At 43.7% G+C, this 22,492-nt stretch overlaps 1 protein-coding gene across 1 annotated transcript in view; it reads left to right on the top strand.

Annotated features, from left to right (window-relative positions):
- The first annotated feature begins 5,513 nt into the window (after window positions 1-5,513).
- Window positions 5,514-22,492, top strand: part of TGFBI (transforming growth factor beta induced) — a 180,018-nt gene continuing 163,039 nt past the window's right edge. The window contains exons 1-2 of the mRNA XM_077265973.1: window positions 5,514-5,691; window positions 5,950-6,048. Of these exons, the coding sequence (XP_077122088.1) occupies window positions 5,573-5,691; window positions 5,950-6,048 (218 nt within the window). The 5' untranslated portion in view covers window positions 5,514-5,572. The remainder of the gene's footprint in view (window positions 5,692-5,949; window positions 6,049-22,492) is intronic.

Below are 22,492 nucleotides of genomic sequence, written 5' to 3'. Positions count from 1 at the left end.
AAAGCAATTAACTATGTAAGTACCGCTTAGTAGTACAACACAGTACTGAGCAGCAAAAATGTTAGGGAGGTGTGGAAGAAATGCTGCCAGATAAGAATGATTTAAAATATAGATGTGTTATTGTTATTGGTTGTTTTTTTAACAATTAACAAAATGTAAAGTGAATAAGCAAAAGTTAAATCTAAATCAATATGTCATGTGACCACGCTTTCCTTGAAAACAGCATCAAATATACTGTGAACACTTTCACATAATTTTCTATGATGATAGTCAGGTGTATAAGATACCAATTATAACTAACAGATGATAATGATCATAATTTTCATATGTAGGTTGAAACAGTCATTAACTGAAGCAGATACATATGTGTAGGAGACATAAAAGTTGGTGTGGAACATTCAGATTCTGCTACAAAGGTGAGGTTGTGGAAGATACTTTAATGTCATAGGTCTTTTACCATGGAAAGAGGGAGAATAGCAACGACACACAAAGTAGCTATACTTTTTTGGCAGTGTTCATCTTATGCAAAGATTTCAAAACAGACTGAGTTTTCAAGATGTGCTGATCAAGCTCTTGTGAAGAAAAACCAAAACATGGGCAATGATGAGGAGCATAGACACAGTGGTCGGCCAAGGAAACTCAGTGTTTGTTATTTTTAAATAGAAAAGTAAAAGTTTTTTGTGTTATTTCTAATAAAGGACTTTATTCTGTCTGTGTCTTTTATTTACCATATAACTATAGGATTAGTAATGGATGGGTGCCTTATAGACACGTTTCCATTACTATGCCATGGGCTTGATGTCACCGGACAACACAAAGGTGACATCAACCCCACAAATATTAACCCCACTTGCCCCACTACAGGGCAAGTGGGAAAAGCTGGGCAAAGTGCCAGAATTGGCGCATCTAATAGATGTGCTTTTTCTGGGTGGCTGCGGGCTGCTATTTTTAGGCTGGGGGGGGCAATATCCATGGCCCCTTACAGGCCGGAGAACACCAGCCCCCTTGCTTTAGCAAGGCTGGTTGTCAAAAGTGGGGGGACCAATGTGATTTTTTAAATTATTAATTTAAATAATTAAAAAATACGACATAGGGACCCCTCTATCCTTGATAATTAGCCTTGCTGAAGCGGACAGCTGAGGATTGCAGCCCCAGCTGTGAGTTTTGCCTGGCTGGTTGTCAAAAATACAGGGGAACCAATGACCTTTTTTTTTTTTTAAATATTATTTATTTACAGTGCAGGAGCTGGCTAATAAATAAACCCATCAGCCGCTTCCGCTCCCGCTGTTATTAGCGGCAGCAGGCATCACATGATAGGAGCTGTAGTCACATCAGCGGACACCAGTGACCAGAGATAAACTTTATACCTCCAGTCACAGCTGAGCACTCACGCTGTCTTTTGACAGAGTGGGAACCGCGGATCTCTGACTGATGGGGATGATTTCACCGCCAATCAGAAGTGGTGTTTGCTGCACTGTCATGCACATGAAAGCGTGACAAACACCCGTTTTTTGGGCATCCAAACCCGAACAGTAACGTGGACTTCCCCATGAAGTCTGTGTTCGGTGTCCGTGCCCGAACAGTAGGAGCTCAGTACGGACACCGAACTTTACTGTTCAAGTTCGCCCATCTCTAGTCTTGGGTTTATGCTACACTTACATTTTCCTTCACTCCCTTTAATTAATCACTTCAAAGAAGCCATTTCATTAATATTTTTTTCATTAAATGTGTATATGTGCATGATGTGTATTGTATTAATATACTTATCTGCCTCCATTTTCTCCAGGATCTAACGCCCTCCAGCTCCTCTTCTGAGTGACATCACTGCACTTCAGACTATCTCTATGCATGGTTAAGGTTTGGATGTGCGGTCCATGCCTTTTTTTCTCTATGACAATGGGAGAATACAATTGAAACTAATTACTGTCAAAAATAAGGCACTTTCTCAGACAATCAGATTCACTTCCAATGTTCATAGAATGCGTGACATCTGAAAAATACACTTTCACATAACAGGCTTTTTAGGCCCTGTGTGCAAATCATATGAAGGAACTCAAATAAATAACTTTTACAAGTTTATTTCTAAATTGCAAAGTAAAGATATGAAAAATGCACTAAAGTAATTTTTCAGAAAATAGCAAAAAAAAGCAAGCTTCCGGGCCTAAATGGCCTGGGTTACATATTCTAGGGTTAAATGGGCCCAAAAATCAATCTTACCACAGTCCCTAATCAATCTCTTCTATGTTTACACCCTTTCAATACTCAGAACTTGATCCCCAGAAGCTCCCACTTCTACACGTAGATGCTGGCTCAAAAATTTTGTGTACTACATTATTTAAAAAAAAAGATAGCTGTGCAATTGACCTAAACAAGCACCTTTACCTTTTGCAACAGCACTACAATATATCCATGTAGAATGAAAGCTTTTACCAGCAAGACCTTCACTCACACTGTTCAAATTGCCAGTAAGTTTGTTCCTCTGCAAAGTGTGTCACCTCTGATTTTTATTTGTACATGTCATCTCTGATTTTTGTTTGTACATGTAGCCACTGATTGGTTATCTAAGTATATCTTGGCACTGTGTAAGTAAAGATTATTTTTTTGAGCAGCCTTGTGTTTGGCCTCACTAACTCAATTATAGTCCCAAGGGATTTCATCTTCCTTTCATATCCCAACAAGTTTCCTCTACTTGGGACCAAAACAGAATTCCACAGAGGTTACAGCATTCTACCAGATATAAGAGTACAGTTTGTCAGCTTTGTACCCTCCTTTGGAACGCCCGCCATGGCCATGGGGTACTCGGTACCAGGTCCGGTACTTAAAGGGATGTGTCACGGTGGCAGTGACCCGGTCCGTGGCCCTGGGCACCCATGTTAAGGGAAAAGTCTTTTAAATGGAGTTTGCAAAATAATAAAGGTTCGTGACGCCACCTGTGGTATTCGGTCAGGGGTGACCGACGCTGCTTAAAGGGGTCCACTGGGGTGATGTTGTGGCAGCAGGGATGATATGGCTTCCCACAAGTGAAGCTGGGTCTCCAGGGTTCCCGGTGTAATAGATGAAGATGGTGATAGGTGGTGTAGTAAAAAACGGAGGACACAGGGTTGCAGTCTCTTTACCTCTTTACTTGATTCAAGGCAGCCACAATCCAGGGTACTCGATCATGGATGCTGGTGTGGTCCAGCTGGCTTGGAAGTGAATTGGGAATCCCTCTAACAGGTGGGGTTTGAAGTCTTCCTTCTATCGCTGTGGTGTTGTAGTCCCTAGCTGGCTTAGGCATCACACAAGGTCCTCACTTTTTCTCTGTCCCCTTTAGGTAGGACACTACACGTATGACAGGTACCTTGAGCCTTTTTACAGGATCTCTATCACGACCCGGGCTCTATTTGCTACTGTGTCCTCGGATGTTAATGGTGGACAGGTAACTTGCAATCAGCTGTCCGCTGGTTTCTGCCGTGGGGCATGAAATTGCCCCCACAACCACGGTCTTCTGGCTACCGGTATCTTCGCTCAGCGTGGAGGAAACTCAGTCACAGCTTCTCTCCAGCTCTCCACTCTCCTGTTTCCATTTCCCCAATCAGTCGCTTTACAGACTGCTCTGCTTTCTCTTTCCTTCCCAGGAGCCGCAGAATCACTCATCTCCACGGCCCCAGCTTTCCTTCCCCTCTCCTCGCTCTCCTCTCACCAACTGTCTAACTCCAACTGTCTAGCAACTGACTCCTCCTCCCGACCAGAGAGAGCAGCTCCCCTGAAGTCGGGTGTAGAGTTCCCCCTTCTGGCCTGGAGTCAGAACAGTGTTGTATGTGCTGAATACCTGTCAAAGGGATCCTTCCTCTTCCAAGCGTGACATCACTCTCCTCGTGATGAAAGCAATGCCACTGTAACAACCAGTTACCTGGGGTGTTACACTTTCACACGTCTGTTTTAAGTGTCTGAATGCTATATGTTTTTTAGGGCCCACAAGCAATTTTCATATCCAGCAGAAGGAAAGCCACGATTGGGGACTGATGTTAACAATCTAGGAAAAGGGATAATATCCCAAAAGGTTCCCAAGCTCTTAATAACAGCTCACAGCTGTTTGGTTAACCTTTACTGATGAATTTACAGGGACCCCAGAAAAAAATTGACTTAGGGTCTCCCTATAAATTCAAACCAGCAAAGGCTAAACAGACAGCTGCAGGTTCCTATTAATAGCCTGGGAAAGGGCTGTAGATATTGTCCCCCCCAGCCTACCAATATCAGCCCTCCGCTGCCCCAGTGGTGCATAATTAGAGTGCGCCAATTCTGGCACTTAGTTTCGCTGCTCCCACTTGCCCTATGGCAGTGGCAAGTGGGGTAATAGGGTTGGGGTTGATGTCTTTGCCTTTGTATTTTCGGCTGATATCAAGCTCTAGGTTTACTAATGGAGAGGCGTCTATAAGATGGCCTACTCCATGAAAATGGAGGTTCCCATTGAGATGCAACCCTCAGCTACGACTGCCCTGCATGTTACAGCAGTACTAGCATCGGCACCATTTTAGAACTCACTGACTCCTACTGCCTCAGCCTGTCAGACATTGTCAGACCGTTCACCATATAGCATGGAAATATATGCCTTTTAGGGGTACAAATTAAATATTTTCTGACTCCTACAGGAGAAGTACACCAGATTTCCCAGCAGTATCACTTATTTGGTGCTACTGCTTACATTTTGCACCAGGCCAGATAATAACTTTTAAGAGGAGATCTTTTGGATTTTTAGAGATCTAGATATGAATTAAAATGGAATTTATGATTACTGTACTGATGCTTTATATTTGATATATATAATTATAGCTTTCATTCTATTCATGAGGACTAATAATGCGGCATTCTGCAAACACTTGCATGGTTTGCATACTTTTTTGCTTACTACACAATTCATTAGCAAAAAGTCTTATAACCTATACATGCTGCAGTCACTTAAATCGCATCACGGTAACTAAGTAAATAGAACTCCATTAACTGAATTACATTGTCTTTAAAAATACACCCACAATCTATGCCGAGAATTGTGTTTATTTTCCTATATATTCCATTTCCAAAAAAAGAACCATCAAATAGAAACAGTCTATGACTCATGATGCGTACCTCCTGTTATTTTATATAATCTTTGCTCACCTTGCAAACAGTAAAGCAAAGTAAAAAGTTTGGGAAATAAATGCTTACAGCAAGAAAGAAGGATCCATATAAAGCCTGAAGAAAATGGTAGAAGATTGAAACATTTCCATCCTAAGAATACATTTTGGAAATACAATGTGAAGTATAAATATAAGTAATAATAATGGTCGCTTTCTGCATAAAGGGGTGAGAGTAGGCGATATAAGGCCGGTCCGAATAATTGTTCCTCAGAATGTGTGAAACTCTCTCAGACACACGGCCAAGGGGTTACATATTCCCCAAAGAGTCCGCCTGGAAAGTCAGGCTCGGATTGCAGCAGTAGCTTGTTTTCTCCACCCATTCCAGCTCTCCGTCTATTTAACACAGCACAGTTTATGTTTCCTGGCTTTTAGTTCAGAGCAGTGGGAGTTCGCAACCTGCACTGACTGCTCTCAGAATGAATCGCATTGTGCTGCTGGCCTTGGCTCTCACACTGCTGGCCACATTAGTCATTTCAGCAAGGTATCCATATCAGAAGGTCCTCCAGCACAGCAGGATCAGGGGCAGACAGCATGGGTAAGATGTGTTCAGTAGGCTAGTTATCCTGGTAATTGGGACGACAATGTGCGATGAATGCTATACTTTTTCATGCCATAATCTGGATTGATAATGACTTTTCTTTATCTTGTAAGTCGTTTTCCAGCCTTTCCTTGCACTCTTATAGAATAATTTACCACTTAACTATAGATCATGAGATGATGTGAAATTGTATTTTCCTGCCAGTGTCCCAGTGTTATAGTGTTATTCAGCTTCTGTCCTTTGTTCCTTCCGTAGGCCCAATGTGTGTGCAGTCCAGAAGCTGATGGGCTCCAGCAAGCAGTACTACACTAACTGCAAGCAGTGGTACCAGAGGAAGATCTGTGGCAAGTCAACGTAAGTTATCTCCTGCCCTGTGTAACGCCTGCCATCGCTCGGGAGCCCATAAGCCAGAGCTCCTCTGGAGACACTACACATTGGGGGTTATGGCTACTGTTTGCTGAGGGCTTGGTGCTAGGGAATTTTTACAGTAGCTGTGGAAGTACAACCACAAATACGAGGTTGAGAGTCCAACATTTAACACTGTCCTTGTGAAAAAAAGCTGAGTGGGGACATGAATTTTGTAATTTCCAAAGCTGGACATCTCTATGGAGCAGGTTATTGCCACCTTATAGACATTGAATGCGTTATTTGCACTGCATGTACAATATGGGCAATATTCCTAAGTTGCACCACCAGGAAAACCTTTTTAAGATGCTTATATTTTACTAGGGAATGGCTTCTTGCAGCTTCACGGGTTTCCCAATTCATGACTGAGATGGGAATATTTGTCTCTGTACTGTGGCCACAACTACAGAAAGAGCAGAGAGGTCGAGCAAAGCTCTCGCCGTAACTGCCATTCACTTCTAAGGGAATTACAAAACGCAGTTGTGCTCAGGGTCATCTGTCTACTCCTCCGAAACCGAATATAGCTACAATGATGGATATTTATGAATATTGGAACATGCAATAGTACCATAAATTATGCCAGTTATATTAGAATGGCTTACACAGAGAGATATATTTAATGCTGCTCGTTGGACATGTTGAACAGTTTCGCCTCACACAACCGAGAGAGGATGGAAACACAAAAAAAGTTGACACAAATGCACATGGAATGGTCAATTTTTGGGAAGAAATTCTGCCAGAATTCTGGCGTATTTTACTTAGGCCCCTTTCACACGTCAGTTTTTTGCCGTCAGGCACAATCCGGCAAATTTTGAAAAAAACGGATCAGGCAAAAGTTGCCATCGGATCCGTTGTTTTCTCATAGACTTTTATTAATGACAGATTGCGACGGACGGCCTCACGTTTCATCCGTTTTTCGCCGGATCCATCAAAAATTGGGTTTCTGGCGGCCGGAGAAAACGGACATAGTAAAGTTTTTTGTGTCTGTCGAAAAATCGGACAGCGACAGATCCGGCGCCATCCAGCGTTTGCTAAAATGGAAGCCTATGGCGCCAGATCCATCAAATGACGGTATCTGGCGACGTATTTCGTTTTTTAAAACTGAGCATGCTCCAATTTTTTATTTTTTTTAAATTTTTTTTAGGATATGTGCATTAGCGTTTTCCATTCTGGCATATCTCTCTCTTCTCCCCTTAGGATCCAATTAGCTGGATCAGTTAGTCGGATACGGCAAAAAAACTGATCCGTTGCATCAGTTTTTCACAGCTTGCGACGGATCCATTTTTTTCAAAATTCGCCGGATTGAGCCTGGCGGCAAAAAAATGATGTGTGAAAGTAGCCTTACCCTCTTCCCCATGTTTCCAAATATATATGTAGTTACATAGGTTGGAAAGACATAGGTCCATCAAGCTTGACCTTTCTCCACCAGCGATACATCTCTATGGCTAGATCATGTATAACCCAGAATGCCATTTGTTATGAGAAAACCTTCCAGGCCTTTTTTTAAATCCTGTTATAGTGTCTGTCATTATTACCTCTTGTGGTAGGGGATTCCACAGTCTGACTGCTCTAACTGTAAAGATCCCTTTCCTATTTAGTTGCTAGAACTGCTTTTACTCCATATATGATGCCCCCAGGTTCTTTGTAAGGGTTTTATATATATATATACAGGTCCTTCTCAAAAAATTAGCATATAGTGTTAAATTTCATTATTTAACATAATGTAATGATTACAATTAAACTTTCATATATTATAGATTCATTATCCACCAACTGAAATTTGTCAGGTCTTTTATTGTTTTAATACTGATGATTTTGGCATACAACTCCTGATAACCCAAAAAACCTGTCTCAATAAATTAGCATATCAAGAAAAGGTTCTCTAAACGACCTATTACCCTAATCTTATGAATCAACTAATTAACTCTAAACACATGCAAAAGATACCTGAGGCTTTTAAAAACTCCCTGCCTGGTTCATTACTCAAAACCCCCATCATGGGTAAGACTAGCGACCTGACAGATGTCAAGAAGGCCATCATTGACACCCTCAAGCAAGAGGGTAAGACCCAGAAAGAAATTTCTCAACAAATAGGCTGTTCCCAGAGTGCTGTATCAAGGCACCTCAATGGTAAGTCTGTTGGAAGGAAACAATGTGGCAGAAAACGCTGTACAACGAGAAGAGGTGACCGGACCCTGAGGAAGATTGTGGAGAAGGACCGATTCCAGACCTTGGGGAACCTGAGGAAGCAGTGGACTGAGTCTGGTGTGGAAACATCCAGAGCCACCGTGCACAGGCGTGTGCAGGAAATGGGCTACAGGTGCCGCATTCCCCAGGTAAAGCCACTTTTGAACCATAAACAGCGGCAGAAGCGCCTGACCTGGGCTACAGAGAAGCAGCACTGGACTGTTGCTAAGTGGTCCCAAGTACTTTTTTCTGCTGAAAGCAAATTTTGCATGTCATTCGGAAATCAAGGTGCCAGAGTCTGGAGGAAGACTGGGGAGGAGGAAATGCCAAAATGCCTGAAGTCCAGTGTCAAGTACCCACAGTCAGTGATGGTGTGGGGTGCCATGTCAGCTGCTGGTGTTGGTCCACTGTGTTTCATCAAGGGCAGGGTCAATGCAGCTAGCTATCAGGAGATTTTGGAGCACTTCATGCTTCCATCGGCTGGAATGCTTTATGGAGATGAAGATTTCATTTTTCAGCACGACCTGGCACCTGCTCACAGTGCCAAAACCACTGGTAAATGGTTTACTGACCATGGTATTACTGTGCTCAATTGGCCTGCCAACTCTCCTGACCTGAACCCCATAGAGAATCTGTGGGATATTGTGAAGAGAAAGTTGAGAGACGCAAGACCCAACACTCTGGATGAGCTTAAGGCCGCTATTGAAGCATCCTGGGCCTCCATAACATCTCAGCAGTGTCACAGGCTGATTGCCTCCATGCCACGCCGCATTGAAGCAGTCATTTCTGCCAAAGGATTCCCGACCAAGTATTGAGTGCATAACTGAACATTATTATTTGATGTTTTTTTTGTTTGTTATTAAAAAACACTTTTATTTGATTGGCCGGGTGAAATATGCTAATTTATTGAGACAGGTTTTTTTGGTTATCAGGAGTTGTATGCCAAAATCATCAGTATTAAAACAATAAAAGACCTGACAAATTTCAGTTGGTGGATAATGAATCTATAATATATGAAAGTTTCATTGTAATCATTACATTATGGTAAATAATGAAATTTAACACTATATGCTAATTTTTTGAGAAGGACCTGTATGTAAACATGGGAGTAAGAAAAATACATGCAAGTAAAAGAAATGTGTGCAACCTAATTATGACTCTATTCTACCAGGAAAAAAGTCATTCTTATTCACTGGTGCAATTTCAAATATCGATCATAGCCTAGAGAGGTGCAGTGATAGGCCGGGGTCACACTAAACGTATGGAAAATCGGTCCGAGTCTCCTTGCCGAGAGTCGCACAAGTGTTTTCCATATGGTCATCTGTGGGTAATGCGCCTGCAATTCGATGATGTAATGTTCTCGCACCTATGCATCCATATGACATGCGAATGGCTTTATATTTCTCACTGATTTTCCTCATTGAATTTAATGCCTCAATGGGCTGAAATGAGGAAAATGTGTGTGTATTTGTCGCAAGTCACTCGCATGGTCCATGTGGTGTCTGAGTTTTTCTCGCACCCATAGGCTTGTATTGATGAGTCTTGGACGATATACAAGTACAATCGCAGCATTCTGCCATTTTACACTCACGTCAAATACGCCTGAGAAAAAATACGGTGATTTGAGCTGCCCCATAGATTAACACTAGTCCGTATTCCACGGTAGTGTGACTCCGGCCTTAGGAAGACTGTAGCCATGTTTTTCTAGTCTCTTGCGTCTTGATGTCATTAGGGAGTTTGGGCTCACATTGCTTATAGGGGTTCAAAGCACGTTAATATTATGCAATGTTAGTAGTAAGCCATAAGTGACATGCGGTTTGTCCATGGTTTTGCTTTTCCTTGAGAACTGACAGATCTGTTACTGTAGATAGACAGACAGACACTGTTTTGGTAAGGAGTGATCACACTAACTGCTATTACTCTAAATTGTGAGAGGAAACTTGAGAAAGTCCATGAAATTTCAAAGGCAGAATACAACAACTCCATCTATTTACCACCCAGAGCTGAAAATGGTCCTAAGTGACTCGGGGTCAGATGGTGTTACTGATGTCTTACCTTGCTGCTTCCAGACACAGAAGGCCATATTCATGGACCGACGTTTGATTGCGAAATCTTACTCCTTAGCAAGTTTGTGCTATAGAACTGGCATTTCTCATCTGTGGCAACGTTCAACATTTAGCTTCCACGTGAAACTCTTTCACTTTGCTCTTTCAATAGCAAATACTGAATATATTGTTAGAATTGTTTTATGAAAGGGACAAGTAATAATATGTTTGCGCAGCCAAGCAGAGACCTTAAAGGGGTTTTCTTGTTTCAGAAAAGCCCCTGTCCCCCGGCTACAGTTTTTTAAGAAACAAACTGTGCTTTATTTACCCTCCCCAGGACCAGCGTTATATCTCCACCACTGCTCCCTCTGTCTATTATTGTTTGTTTAAACCTTGACATTATGTTGACACCGATCACATGATCACCTGGATCAGTGGTGATGACTTCGTTTTGGACCTGGGGAGGGTGAGTAAAGGACAGTTTGTTTTAAAACAAACTGCAGCCTAAAGAGTCTGTCTGTAAGATCAACCCTCCTAAGTCGCCTACATGATCCTGCAGGTTATAGGAAGCTGAATAACATGATACCTTGATATCTGCGATCTGATGTTTTATTCCAGAGAAATTCATGTTTTTCTTATATGTAAATGACCTCTTCCTGGCTATGTAGGGGACGCTGCCCGGAATATAACTCTGCCTCCAGGGCTTATTTTATATGAAAGCGGCGTTACCAGTGTGAGACATGTACTAACACAGAACAGGAGAAATGAAATTTGCCTTCTTGCAAACACATTTTTTTCTTCTCTCTCAGCTCTACTATATTGTGACAATATTGTAGCCCTGTCCGCCTATGAGCTGGAAGCTGTGAAGAACCTGCAGATTTGTCAGGTATAATCACACACAGCTCTGCAGTGAGATCAGGAGAGCAGAGAGCAGCCATTACACATCACACTGGTAATGTCCCCTAATGTAAAATAAGCTCTGGAGGCAGATTCTCATGCACAGTGCCAGCTTATAGCCCCAAACAGCTCATTTACATATAATATAAAACTGAATCTCTCTGGAATAAGACATTATATTGCAGAAGTCAAGGTATAATTTTATTCAGCTTCCTATAATCTACATGCCCATATAGACTGTTTAGGAGGGATGACGCTACTGACAGATTCTCTTTAATATGGTCTCATGAATGTGACAGGAACTTCCCTTGTGAATCTCCGGATGGTATTGTAGTATTGACTGTTTCACTATGTTCTGTATGGATACCATATGAGATTTAATTAATTCTGTTCTTCAACACCTGTCATTCTTGTAATCGGTACCTATAAAACCACAAGAAAATTGGTGTCCAAAAACCCGATTTTGTTTAAATTATATCTCTGATATTCCTGATATTCCTCATCCAGGTAGCCAGCTGATCATTATTGATATCTGGTAGATAAGAAAACCAACTGGAACTCACACTGAGCGCATTACCGGGTCTCTTGTGTAAGGCCCCTTTCACAAATCTGTTTTTTATGTCCATATGTGGTCCACTTTTTAGGGACCACAAAGACATACACATGCACACCCTTTGTATACAGTGGTGGTGTGCCCATGTCAGGTTTTTCAGACGGACCAGGTGTCCATGTGAAAAACCCACACACATGTCCTTTTTATCCGTCAAATGCGTGCTGCACACAATCACACTGATGATACACGACTTCCATGTGACATCCATGTCACATGTTCCAGAATTAAATCCTCCGGCGGCATGCATCAGTGGCTGGGGAAAAGCATTACAGTTAGCGCTTTTCCCAGTCGCTGGTTGCTGACTACAACTATCATCATACTCCCCTGGTCTCCGTGCGATCAGCAAGACCAAGCAAGACTGATGAAAGTTGTAGTCAGCATCCGCCGTCGGTCAACAGTGGGCATGAAATAAATTAATTTAAAAAAATGTCATGTGGTGTTATGACCTGGTGGTTACGGAGCGGTACTGAGATGACCTGGTGGGTAAAACCAATCATGGGCAAGCTCAGAGGAGGTGGCAGCTCCACAGACAGAAATCACTGATATGACCTAGTGATTACGAAGCAGCACTGAAATGACCTGGTGGGTAAAACAAATAATGTACAAGCTCTGAGGAGGTGGTAGCTTTACTGACCGCAATCCCTACTCCTAGCACCAACACTAGAAATAGCCGTGGAGCGTTCCTATCTCTGCCTAGACGCCTCTTCACAGCCTAAGAACTAGCTACCCCTGAAGATGGAAACGGAAAACTATCTCGCCTCAGAGAAACCCCCAAAGGAAGATAGCCCCCCACAAATATTGACGGTGAGTGGAGAGGGAAATGACAAACTCAGAAATGAAACTAGATTTTAGCAAAGGAGGCCAATACTATCTAAATAGACAGAGATAGAAAGGGCTACTGTGCGGTCAGTATAAAAACTAAATGTCCACGCAGAGTTTACAAAAATAACCTCCACACCGACTCACGGTGTGGAAGGGCAAATCTGCGACCCCAGAGCTTCCAACTAGCCGGAATATTTCATAATGACAAGCTGGACAAAAGAGACATAACTTAAACTGAACAGAAGGTCATAAGCAGGGAAACACCCAAAAACTAGCAGAACTTATCTTAAGCTGAAATGGACTGGCCAACAGAGAACTTCCAGGAAAGAACTGAATCAACAGGAAAAACATTGACAGCTGGCATCAACTACAGCCAAAAGCCCAGTTAAATAACAAGGCCAGGGAACCGATTAGTGGAAGCAGCTGCTAAGTTCCACTCGAAACCACCAGAGGGAGCCCAAGAGCAGAACTCCAAAAAATACCATTCGTAACCACAGGATGGAGCCCAAGAAAGGAATTCACAACAGTACCCCCCCTTGAGGAGGGGTCACCGAACCCTCACCAGAGCCCCCAGGCCGATCGGGATGAGCCAAATGAAAAGCACGTACCAAATCGGCAGCACGGACATCGGAGGCAAAAACCCAAGAGTTATCCTCCTGGCCATAACCCTTCCACTTGACCAGATACTGAAGTTTCCGCCTTGAAAGATGAGAATCCAAAATCTTCTCCACCACATATTCCAGCTCCCCCTCAACCAACACCGGAGCAGGAGGGTCAACGGAGGGAACCATGGGCACCACATATCTCCGCAACAAAGATCTATGGAACACATTATGAATGGAAAAGGAAGCTGGAAGGGCCAAACGAAAAGACACCGGATTGATAATTTCCGAAATCCTATAAGGACCAATAAAACGAGGTTTGAACTTAGGGGAAGAGACCTTCATAGGAACATGACGAGAAGACAACCAGACCAAATCCCCAACCCGAAGCCGGGGACCAACGCACCGACGGCGGTTAGCAAAACGTTGAGCCTTTTCCTGAGACAATGTTAAATTGTCCACCACATGAGTCCAAATCCGCTGCAACCTGTCCACCACAGAATCTACCCCAGGACAGTCCGAATGGCTCAACCTGTCCTGAAGAAAAGCGAGGATGAAAACCGAAGTTACAAAAAAAAGGCGAAACCAAAGTAGCCGAACTAGCCCGATTATTAAGGGCAAACTCGGCCAACGGCAAGAAGGTAACCCAATCATCCTGATCAGCAGACACAAAGCATCTCAAATAGGTTTCCAAGGTCTGATTGGTTCGCTCCGTCTGTCCATTAGTCTGAGTGTGAAACGCCGAAGAAAAAGACAAATTAATGCCCATTCTAACACAAAAGGACCGCCAAAACCTAGAAACAAACTGGGTACCTCTGTCGGACACAATATTCTCCGGAATACCATGCAAACGAACCACATGCTGGAAAAACAAAGGAACCAAATCAGAGGAGGAAGGCAACTTAGGCAAAGGTACCAAATGGACCATTTTAGAAAACCGGTCACAAACCACCCAGATGACAGACATCTTCTGAGAAACAGGAAGATCAGAAATAAAATCCATGGAAATATGCGTCCAGGGCCTCTCAGGGATAGGCAAAGGCAAAAGCAACCCACTAGCACGAGAACAGCAGGGCTTAGCCCGGGCACAGATCCCACAGGACTGCACGAAGGAACGCACATCCCGTGACAAAGAAGGCCACCAAAAGGACCTGGCAACCAAATCTCTGGTACCAAAGATTCCAGGATGACCAGCCAACACCGAACAATGAATCTCAGAAATCACCTTACTAGTCCATCTATCAGGAACAAACAATTTCCCCACAGGACAGCGGTCGGGTCTATCAGCCTGAAACTCCTGAAGCACCCGCCGCAAATCAGGGAAGATAGCAGAAAGAATCACCCCCTCCTTGAGAATACCAGCCGGCTCACGGACTCCAGGAGAATCAGGCAAAAAACTCCTAGACAGGGCATCAGCCTTCACATTCTTAGATCCCGGAAGATACGAGACCACAAAATCAAAACGGGAAAAAAATAAAGACCAACGAGCCTATCTAGGATTCAACCGCTTGGCCGACTCAAGGTAAATCAAATTCTTATGATCGGTCAAGACCACAACACGATGCTTGGCTCCCTCAAGCCAATGTCGCCACTCCTCGAATGCCCACTTCATAGCCAACAACTGCCGATTGCCGACATCATAATTACGCTCAGCAGGCAAAAACTTTCTAGAGAAGAAAGCACACGGCTTCAACACAGAGCCATCAGAACATCTCTGAGACAAAATAGCTCCTGCCCCAATCTCAGAAGCGTCAACCTCAACCTGAAAAGGGAGAGAAACATCTGGCTGACGCAACACAGGGGCAGAAGTAAAACGACGCTTAAGCTCCTGAAAGGCCTCCACAGCCGCAGAGGACCAATTCACCACATCTGCACCTTTCTTGGTCAAATCGGTCAGAGGTTTAACCACAGTAGAAAAATTAGCAATGAAGCGGCGATAAAAATTAGCAAAGCCCAAAAATTTCTGAAGGCTCTTCACAGATGTGGGTTGAGTCCAATCATAAATAGCCTGGACCTTAACAGGGTCCATTTCAATAGCCGAGGGAGAAAAAATTAACCCCAGAAAAGAAACCTTCTGAACTCCAAAAAGGCATTTAGACCCCTTCACAAACAGAGTATTAGCACGAAGAATCTGAAATACCATCCTGACCTGCTTCACATGAGACTCCCAATCATCGGAAAAAAACAAAATAACATCCAAATATACAATCATAAATTTATCCAGATACTCCCGGAAAATATCATGCATAAAGGACTGAAACACAGATGGAGCATTAGAGAGCCCGAAAGGCATCACAAGATATTAAAAATGGCCTTCGGGCGTATTAAATGCTGTTTTCCATTCATCACCCTGTTTGATGCGGACCAGATTATACGCCCCTCGAAGGTCAATCTTGGTAAACCAGCTAGCCCCTTTAATCCGAGCAAACAAATCAGAGAGCAAAGGCAAAGGGTACTGGAATTTGACCGTGATCTTATTGAGAAGGCGATAATCTATACAGGGCCTCAAGGAGCCATGCTTCTTGGCAACAAAAAAGAACCCCGCTCCCAACGGTGACGAAGACGGGCGAATATGCCCCTTCTCCAAGGACTCCTTTACATAAGTCCGCATAGCGGCATGCTCTGGCACTGACAAATTGAAAAGTCGACCCTTAGGGAACTTACAGCCAGGAATCAAATTAATAGCGCAATCACAGTCCCTATGAGGAGGCAGAGGACTGGATTTAGGCTCCTCAAATATATCCTGGAAATCCGACAAAAACTCAGGAACTTCAGAAGAAGGGGACGAGGAAATTGACATCAGAGGAATGTCACTATGTATCCCCTGACAACCCCAACTAGTCACAGACATAGATTTCCAATCCAGCACTGGATTATGTACCTGTAACCATGGAAACCCCAGCACAACCACATCATGCAAATTATGCAACACCAAAAAGCGAATATTTTCCTGATGTGCTGGAGCCATGTTCATGGCTAACTGTGTCCAGTACTGAGGTTTATTCTTGGCCAATGGCGTAGCATCAATCCCCCTCAAGGGAATCGGACTCTGCAAAGGCTCCAAGGAAAAACCACAGCGCTTGGCAAATTCTAAGTCCATTAAGTTCAGGGCAGCGCCAGAATCCACAAATGCCATTACAGAAAAGGACGACAATGAGCAAATCAGGGTAATAGACAAGAGAAATTTAGGCTGTACAGTACTGATGGTAACCGACCTAGCAACCCTCTTAGTTCGCTTCGGGCAGTCAGAGATAGCATGAGTAGCGTCACCACAGTAAAAACACAGCCCATTCTGACGTCTGAACTCCTGCCGCTCTGCTCTCGTCAAAATTCTATCACATTGCATAGGCTCAGAACTCTGCCCAGAGGACACCGCCATATGGTGCACTACCTTACGTTCACGTAGGCGCCGATCAATCTGAATGGCCAGAGACATTGATTCGTTCAAACCAGCAGGCGTGGGAAACCCCACCATAACATCTTTAAGGGCTTCAGAAAGACCCTTTCTGAAAATAGCCGCCAGGGCATCCTCATTCCATTTTGTAAGCACAGACCACTTTCTAAATTTCTGACAATATATCTCTGCCACTTCCTGACCCTGACACAGAGCCAGCAAAATTTTTTCTGCCTGATCCACAGAATTGGGTTCGTCATAAAGCAATCCAAGTGCTTGAAAAAATGAATCTACATTGAGCAATGCAGGATTCCCTGGCTCAAGGAAGAATGCCCAATCCTGCGGGTCGCCACACAGCAGAGAAATAACAATCTTCACCTTCTGAATGGGGTCACCAGAGGAACGGGGTCTCAGAGCAAAAAACAATCTGCAATTATTTTTAAAGTTCAAGAACTTAGATCTATCCCCAGAAAACAAATCAGGGATAGGGATTCTAGGCTCAGAAACAGGAGTTTGAACAACATAGTCTTGGATACTCTGTACCCTTGCAGCGAGATGATCAACACGCGCAGACAGACCCTGAACCTCCATATCAGCACCAAGCTCCTGCACCATCCAAAAATCAAGGGGAAAAAAAAGACGAAACAAGCAACAAGAAAAAAAAAACAATGACTCAGAACATTCTCTTCCCTCTTTTGAGATGCATTTAACACATTGTGGGCCAGCTGTACTGTTATGACCTGGTGGTTACGGAGCGGTACTGAGATGACCTGGTGGGTAAAACCAATCATGGGCAAGCTCAGAGGAGGTGGCAGCTCCACAGACAGAAATCACTGATATGACCTAGTGATTACGAAGCAGCACTGAAATGAACTGGTGGGTAAAACAAATAATGTACAAGCTCTGAGGAGGTGGTAGCTTTACTGACCGCAATCCCTACTCCTAACACCAACACTAGAAATAGCCGTGGAGCGTTCCTATCTCTGCCTAGACGCCTCTTCACAGCCTAAGAACTAGCTACCCCTGAAGATGGAAACGGAAAACTATCTCGCCTCAGAGAAACCCCCAAAGGAAGATAGCCCCCCACAAATATTGACGGTGAGTGGAGAGGGAAATGACAAACTCAGAAATGAAACTAGATTTTAGCAAAGGAGGCCAATACTATCTAAATAGACAGAGATAGAAAGGGCTACTGTGCGGTCAGTATAAAAACTAAATGTCCACGCAGAGTTTACAAAAATAACCTCCACACCGACTCACGGTGTGGAAGGGCAAATCTGCGACCCCAGAGCTTCCAACTAGCCGGAATATTTCATAATGACAAGCTGGACAAAAGAGACATATCTTAAACTGAACAGAAGGTCATAAGCAGGGAAACACCCAAAAACTAGCAGAACTTATCTTAAGCTGAAATGGACTGGCCAACAGAGAACTTCCAGGAAAGAACTGAATCCACAGGAAAAACATTGACAGCTGGCATCAACTACAGCCAAAAGCCCAGTTAAATAACAAGGCCAGGGAACCGATTAGTGGAAGCAGCTGCTAAGTTCCACTCGAAACCACCAGAGGGAGCCCAAGAAGCAGAACTCCCAAAAATACCATTCGTAACCACAGGATGGAGCCCAAGAACGGAATTCACAACAGTGCCCCTTAATTTTATTAACTAGCTGAGGGAAAGCAGGCAAATAGGGGCTGGTGTTATTATTCTGGGAAGGGGCCAATATCCATAAAGCTTCCCAGCCTATTAATATCAGCTCACAGCTGTCTGTGTAGCCTATACTGGTTATTAAAAAGAGGGGACCCCAAAAAATGATTTGAGGTCCCCCCTATTTTTAATAACCAACAAAGGCTAAACAGACAGCTGCAGGCTGATCTTAATAGGCTTGGAAGTGGCTATGGATATCTGCACCCTCCCAGACTAATAACACCAGCTTTCAGCCACCTCAGCAATGGAACATCCATTAGATGTGCCAATTATGGTGCTTAGCCTCGGCTTTTCCCGCTTGCCCTGGAGTGTTGGCAAGCAGGGTAATGGATTTGGGGTTGATGTCAGCTACCATCAAGCCCAAATTTTAGTAATGAAGAGGTATTTATAAGACCCCCCCATTTACTTACTCTGTAATCAAAAGTAATAAACACACACACAAAAAAAAGTCCTTTATTTGAAAAAATCACTCCCAAACCCTCTTTTACCCATTTATTGCCATACAAATGAAAAAAAATCCAAAGTGGTCCGCTGTAAAATCTATCCCACTTTCCACGATGATCTCCAACTCTGCATCCAGATTCTGTAATGAGCAGTGAAAACTGTAATGTGATCGGTCAGTACAGCCGCTGGAACACACTTACAGGTAGACTGATAATGTAATAATGAGCTGTGACATAATTAGGTTAATTCTGGTTACAAGCAGTGTTTCTTATGATAACCTGTGTGTGATCCAGCCTGTGAACTGCAATAACCTTACCGAAGTCACCACTAACACCCCAAAACCATTACCCCACTTGCCAATGCACCAGCGCAAGCAGGAAGAGCCGAAGCTAAGCGACAAAATTGTCTCATCTAATGGATAAACCATTTCTGGGTTGGCTGAGGACTGATGTTACTAGTCTGAGAAGGGGCCAATATCAATGGCCCCTTCCCAGCCTAATAAGATCATCCCGCAGCTGTCTATGTAGTCTTTGCTCGTTATTAAAAATAGGAGGAACCCCCACTTAATTTTTTTGAAGTTACCCTTTTTAATAACCAGTAAAAGCTATGCAGCCAGCTGTGAGCCAATATTAATAGGCTGGGAACCTTTATGGAACCTTTATGGATATTGTCCCCTATCTAAAATAATAACACCAGCCCCCAGCTGTCTGCTTTCCCTCAGTTGGTTAATGAAATTAAGGGGGACTCCATGCCATTTTTAAAATGTATTTAATCAATAAATATAAGTACAGGAAAATAAGCACGCAAAGCGCTGAATGTATTTCACACTGACATATTTCTGTTTATCTATCATGTTCCTCATTGCTATCTATCTCTACCTTTGAACATCTTTAACACTCTTTAATTTGCATGCTGCATTTCATTCCATAAATATCACACTGACAGCACCGAGACACACGGATATGGACAGCACATGGATACATGGATTTCACATACGTATACACGGATTGCAGACAGACACGGACCACGGATCTCACCAGTACTATTTTTTCCATTATTGAATTCACCAGACCTCCTGATACACCTTCCTCTGCTTTCAAATTTTGTTTACATATGGTCTAGGAATATACCTGAATATCTTTTTTTTCTTTCATTCTCATGGATTCTCTACTAGTGATGAGCGAACATGCTCGCCACTTCTTGTTACTCGCCCGAGTATTAGTGTTCTCGGTGTACTGGCCGAGCACCGAACATTTCCGGGATTATTCGGCGGTAATTGATGTCTCCACCCAGCAGTTTTGGCGGACTTTAAAGACCCAATCACGCTGCAGGGATCGTCTGCCAGGCCATAAAACACCGCAGCCATCTTTATTGTGGTCGTGATTGGCTTGGCCGCCGCACAGCATCATCCTGACTATGAGACCTGGCGCCACCTTGCTCGCCGCATTCAGCTCCGGATTCAGCGAGAGTAGGGAGAGCTGCTGCCGAGATAAGGTCAGAATCGTGGTTTTTATAGTTAGTGCAGGTCTGCAACTCTTACATCCACAACTCCTGAGAAACCAACAATCCTAATTCGTGGGTCCCGATAATGCAGCGCTAGGTAGGCAGGGCACAGCATATCCACATCAGTGCAAGGCCTGCAGGCAATGTATGTGTGTTCATTGCTCCCACTGCATCCTTCCCAAAGCTCCATAACTGCCTGCTGCTGCAGCTTCCTTACTGTATACCTAGTTGCATTTTTTTTCCCAAAAATTTACCCCCCAAAAAAAAATATATACAGTCTGTTTGGTCAGACTGAGGCCTGTTTTAAAATCATAGTTTGTCAGGCATACGTAGCATAGTTGTGTGTGCTAGCCTTGTGCCATTGTTTTTTTTTTTTTGTGTGTGTATTAAATTCACCAACAAAGGCATCATATATCTGTGTGCTCCAAGTTTGGGCATTTTATGCCATTTTGCCACTGTTTTTGCTGTCTGTCACTCTAATTATATACAGCACTATTTTGCATTTTACAAAAAAACAGTCCACACATTTGGCAGTGTGGTATTTCGGTGACAGGCCTCATATACCTGCGTGCTCAAAGTTTGGGCATTGTAGGCCGGTTTACCACTCTTTTTCCTGTCTGTTACTCAACTTATATGCAGCACTATTTTGCATTAAACTAAAAATACAGGCAACATATTTGGAAGTGTGGTATTTCTGTGACAGGTCTCATATATCTGCGTGCTCCAAGTTTGGGCATTGTAGGCCGGTTTACCACTTTTTTTGCTATCTGTTACTATACTGATATACAGCAATATTTTGCATTACAAAAAAATACAGGCCACATATTTGGCAGTGTGGTATTAACGTGACAGGCCTCATACATCTGTGTGCTCCAAGTTTGGGCATTTTAAGCCAGTTTTCCACTGTTTTTGCTGTCTGTTACTCTAATTATATACAGCACTATTTTGCATAAATTAAATCCACAAAAAAGCCCCCAAAAATTGAATACAGTCTGTTGTGTCAGGCTGAGGCCTGCCTGGTGTTTGTGTTTAAAAAATAATAGATTTGTAGGCATACTGATCAGATATTATTTTGCTCCTTATAAATACATTTGTGTTTGAGCTTTTGAAATAGTGCAGTAGTCCATTTAAAATGGGCAAGGCAGGGGGCAAGGCAAGGGTAAGTGGAAGTGATGCTGATGGTGCATGCAGAGGACGAGGCCGTGGTCAAGGTGAAAGTGGGCCACAACAAAGACCCACATCTTCTCGCTTGACCTTCCTGTCCCAGTTTCTAGAGGACTGCAGCACACCACTATTGAAGCCAGACCAGTGTGAAATGGTTGTTGGTTGGATAGTGGATATCGCTTCCAGTTACTTATCCACCACCATGTCTTCCACACGGTCAAGTCTGAGTAGCCGTGGGTGTGGCCCGGATATTCCTCACCCTGATCCTCCTTCCTCTCACCATGCTGAGTGCCCTGAGACAACTGATCCCACACTTGGACACTCTGAAGAGCTGTTCAGTTTTCCATTTCAAGATTTCAGACTCTCTGCCAGTCAACCTCAAGTGGGGACAGCTGAGATTGCTTGCTTTGAGCAGCCCCGCTCTCACGAAGGCGATGGTGGGAAAGTGTCAGGTCAACGATGATGAGACACAATTGCCAGAAAGTCAGGGGGAGGAGCGGGGTGTGGATGTGGAAGACGAGGTGGTGGATGACTATGTGACTGACCCCACCTGGCAGGAGGACATGAAGAGCGAGGGCAGCAGCATACATGGGGAAGGAAGCATATCACCCCAACAGGCAGGAAGAAGCAGTGTGGTGGCCACAGACAGAAGGCATGCATCCATTCCCCGTAACACCAACATGAGGGAAGTTGCCATTACAACTGTTCGATCTTCCCTAGTCTGGTTATTTTTTAAAGACTCTACCGATAACCCCAAACAGGCCATTTGCAGCACCTGCCATGCCCGCATCAGCAGGGATAGCAAAATAACCAGCCTGACCACCACCAGCATGATCAGGCACATGGCAGCAAAGCACTCGACTTTGTGGGCCGAATTCCAGGCTCCAGGACCACTGCCTGCAGGTCACACCACTGCTTCTTCCACTGTTTTGCGTAGAAGCCAATCCCCAGTACACCGTGCATGTGAAGATGCCTCTAGCCCTGCACCTGTTGTTGCCCACAGTTAAGCAGCACCAT

This window comes from Ranitomeya variabilis, chromosome 5, assembly GCF_051348905.1.
Source record: "Ranitomeya variabilis isolate aRanVar5 chromosome 5, aRanVar5.hap1, whole genome shotgun sequence".
In the NCBI taxonomy this organism is placed as follows: Eukaryota; Metazoa; Chordata; class Amphibia; order Anura; family Dendrobatidae; genus Ranitomeya; species Ranitomeya variabilis.
The sequence above is the reverse complement of the archived record's forward strand: the minus strand, read 5'-3'. Positions and strand labels throughout refer to the sequence as shown.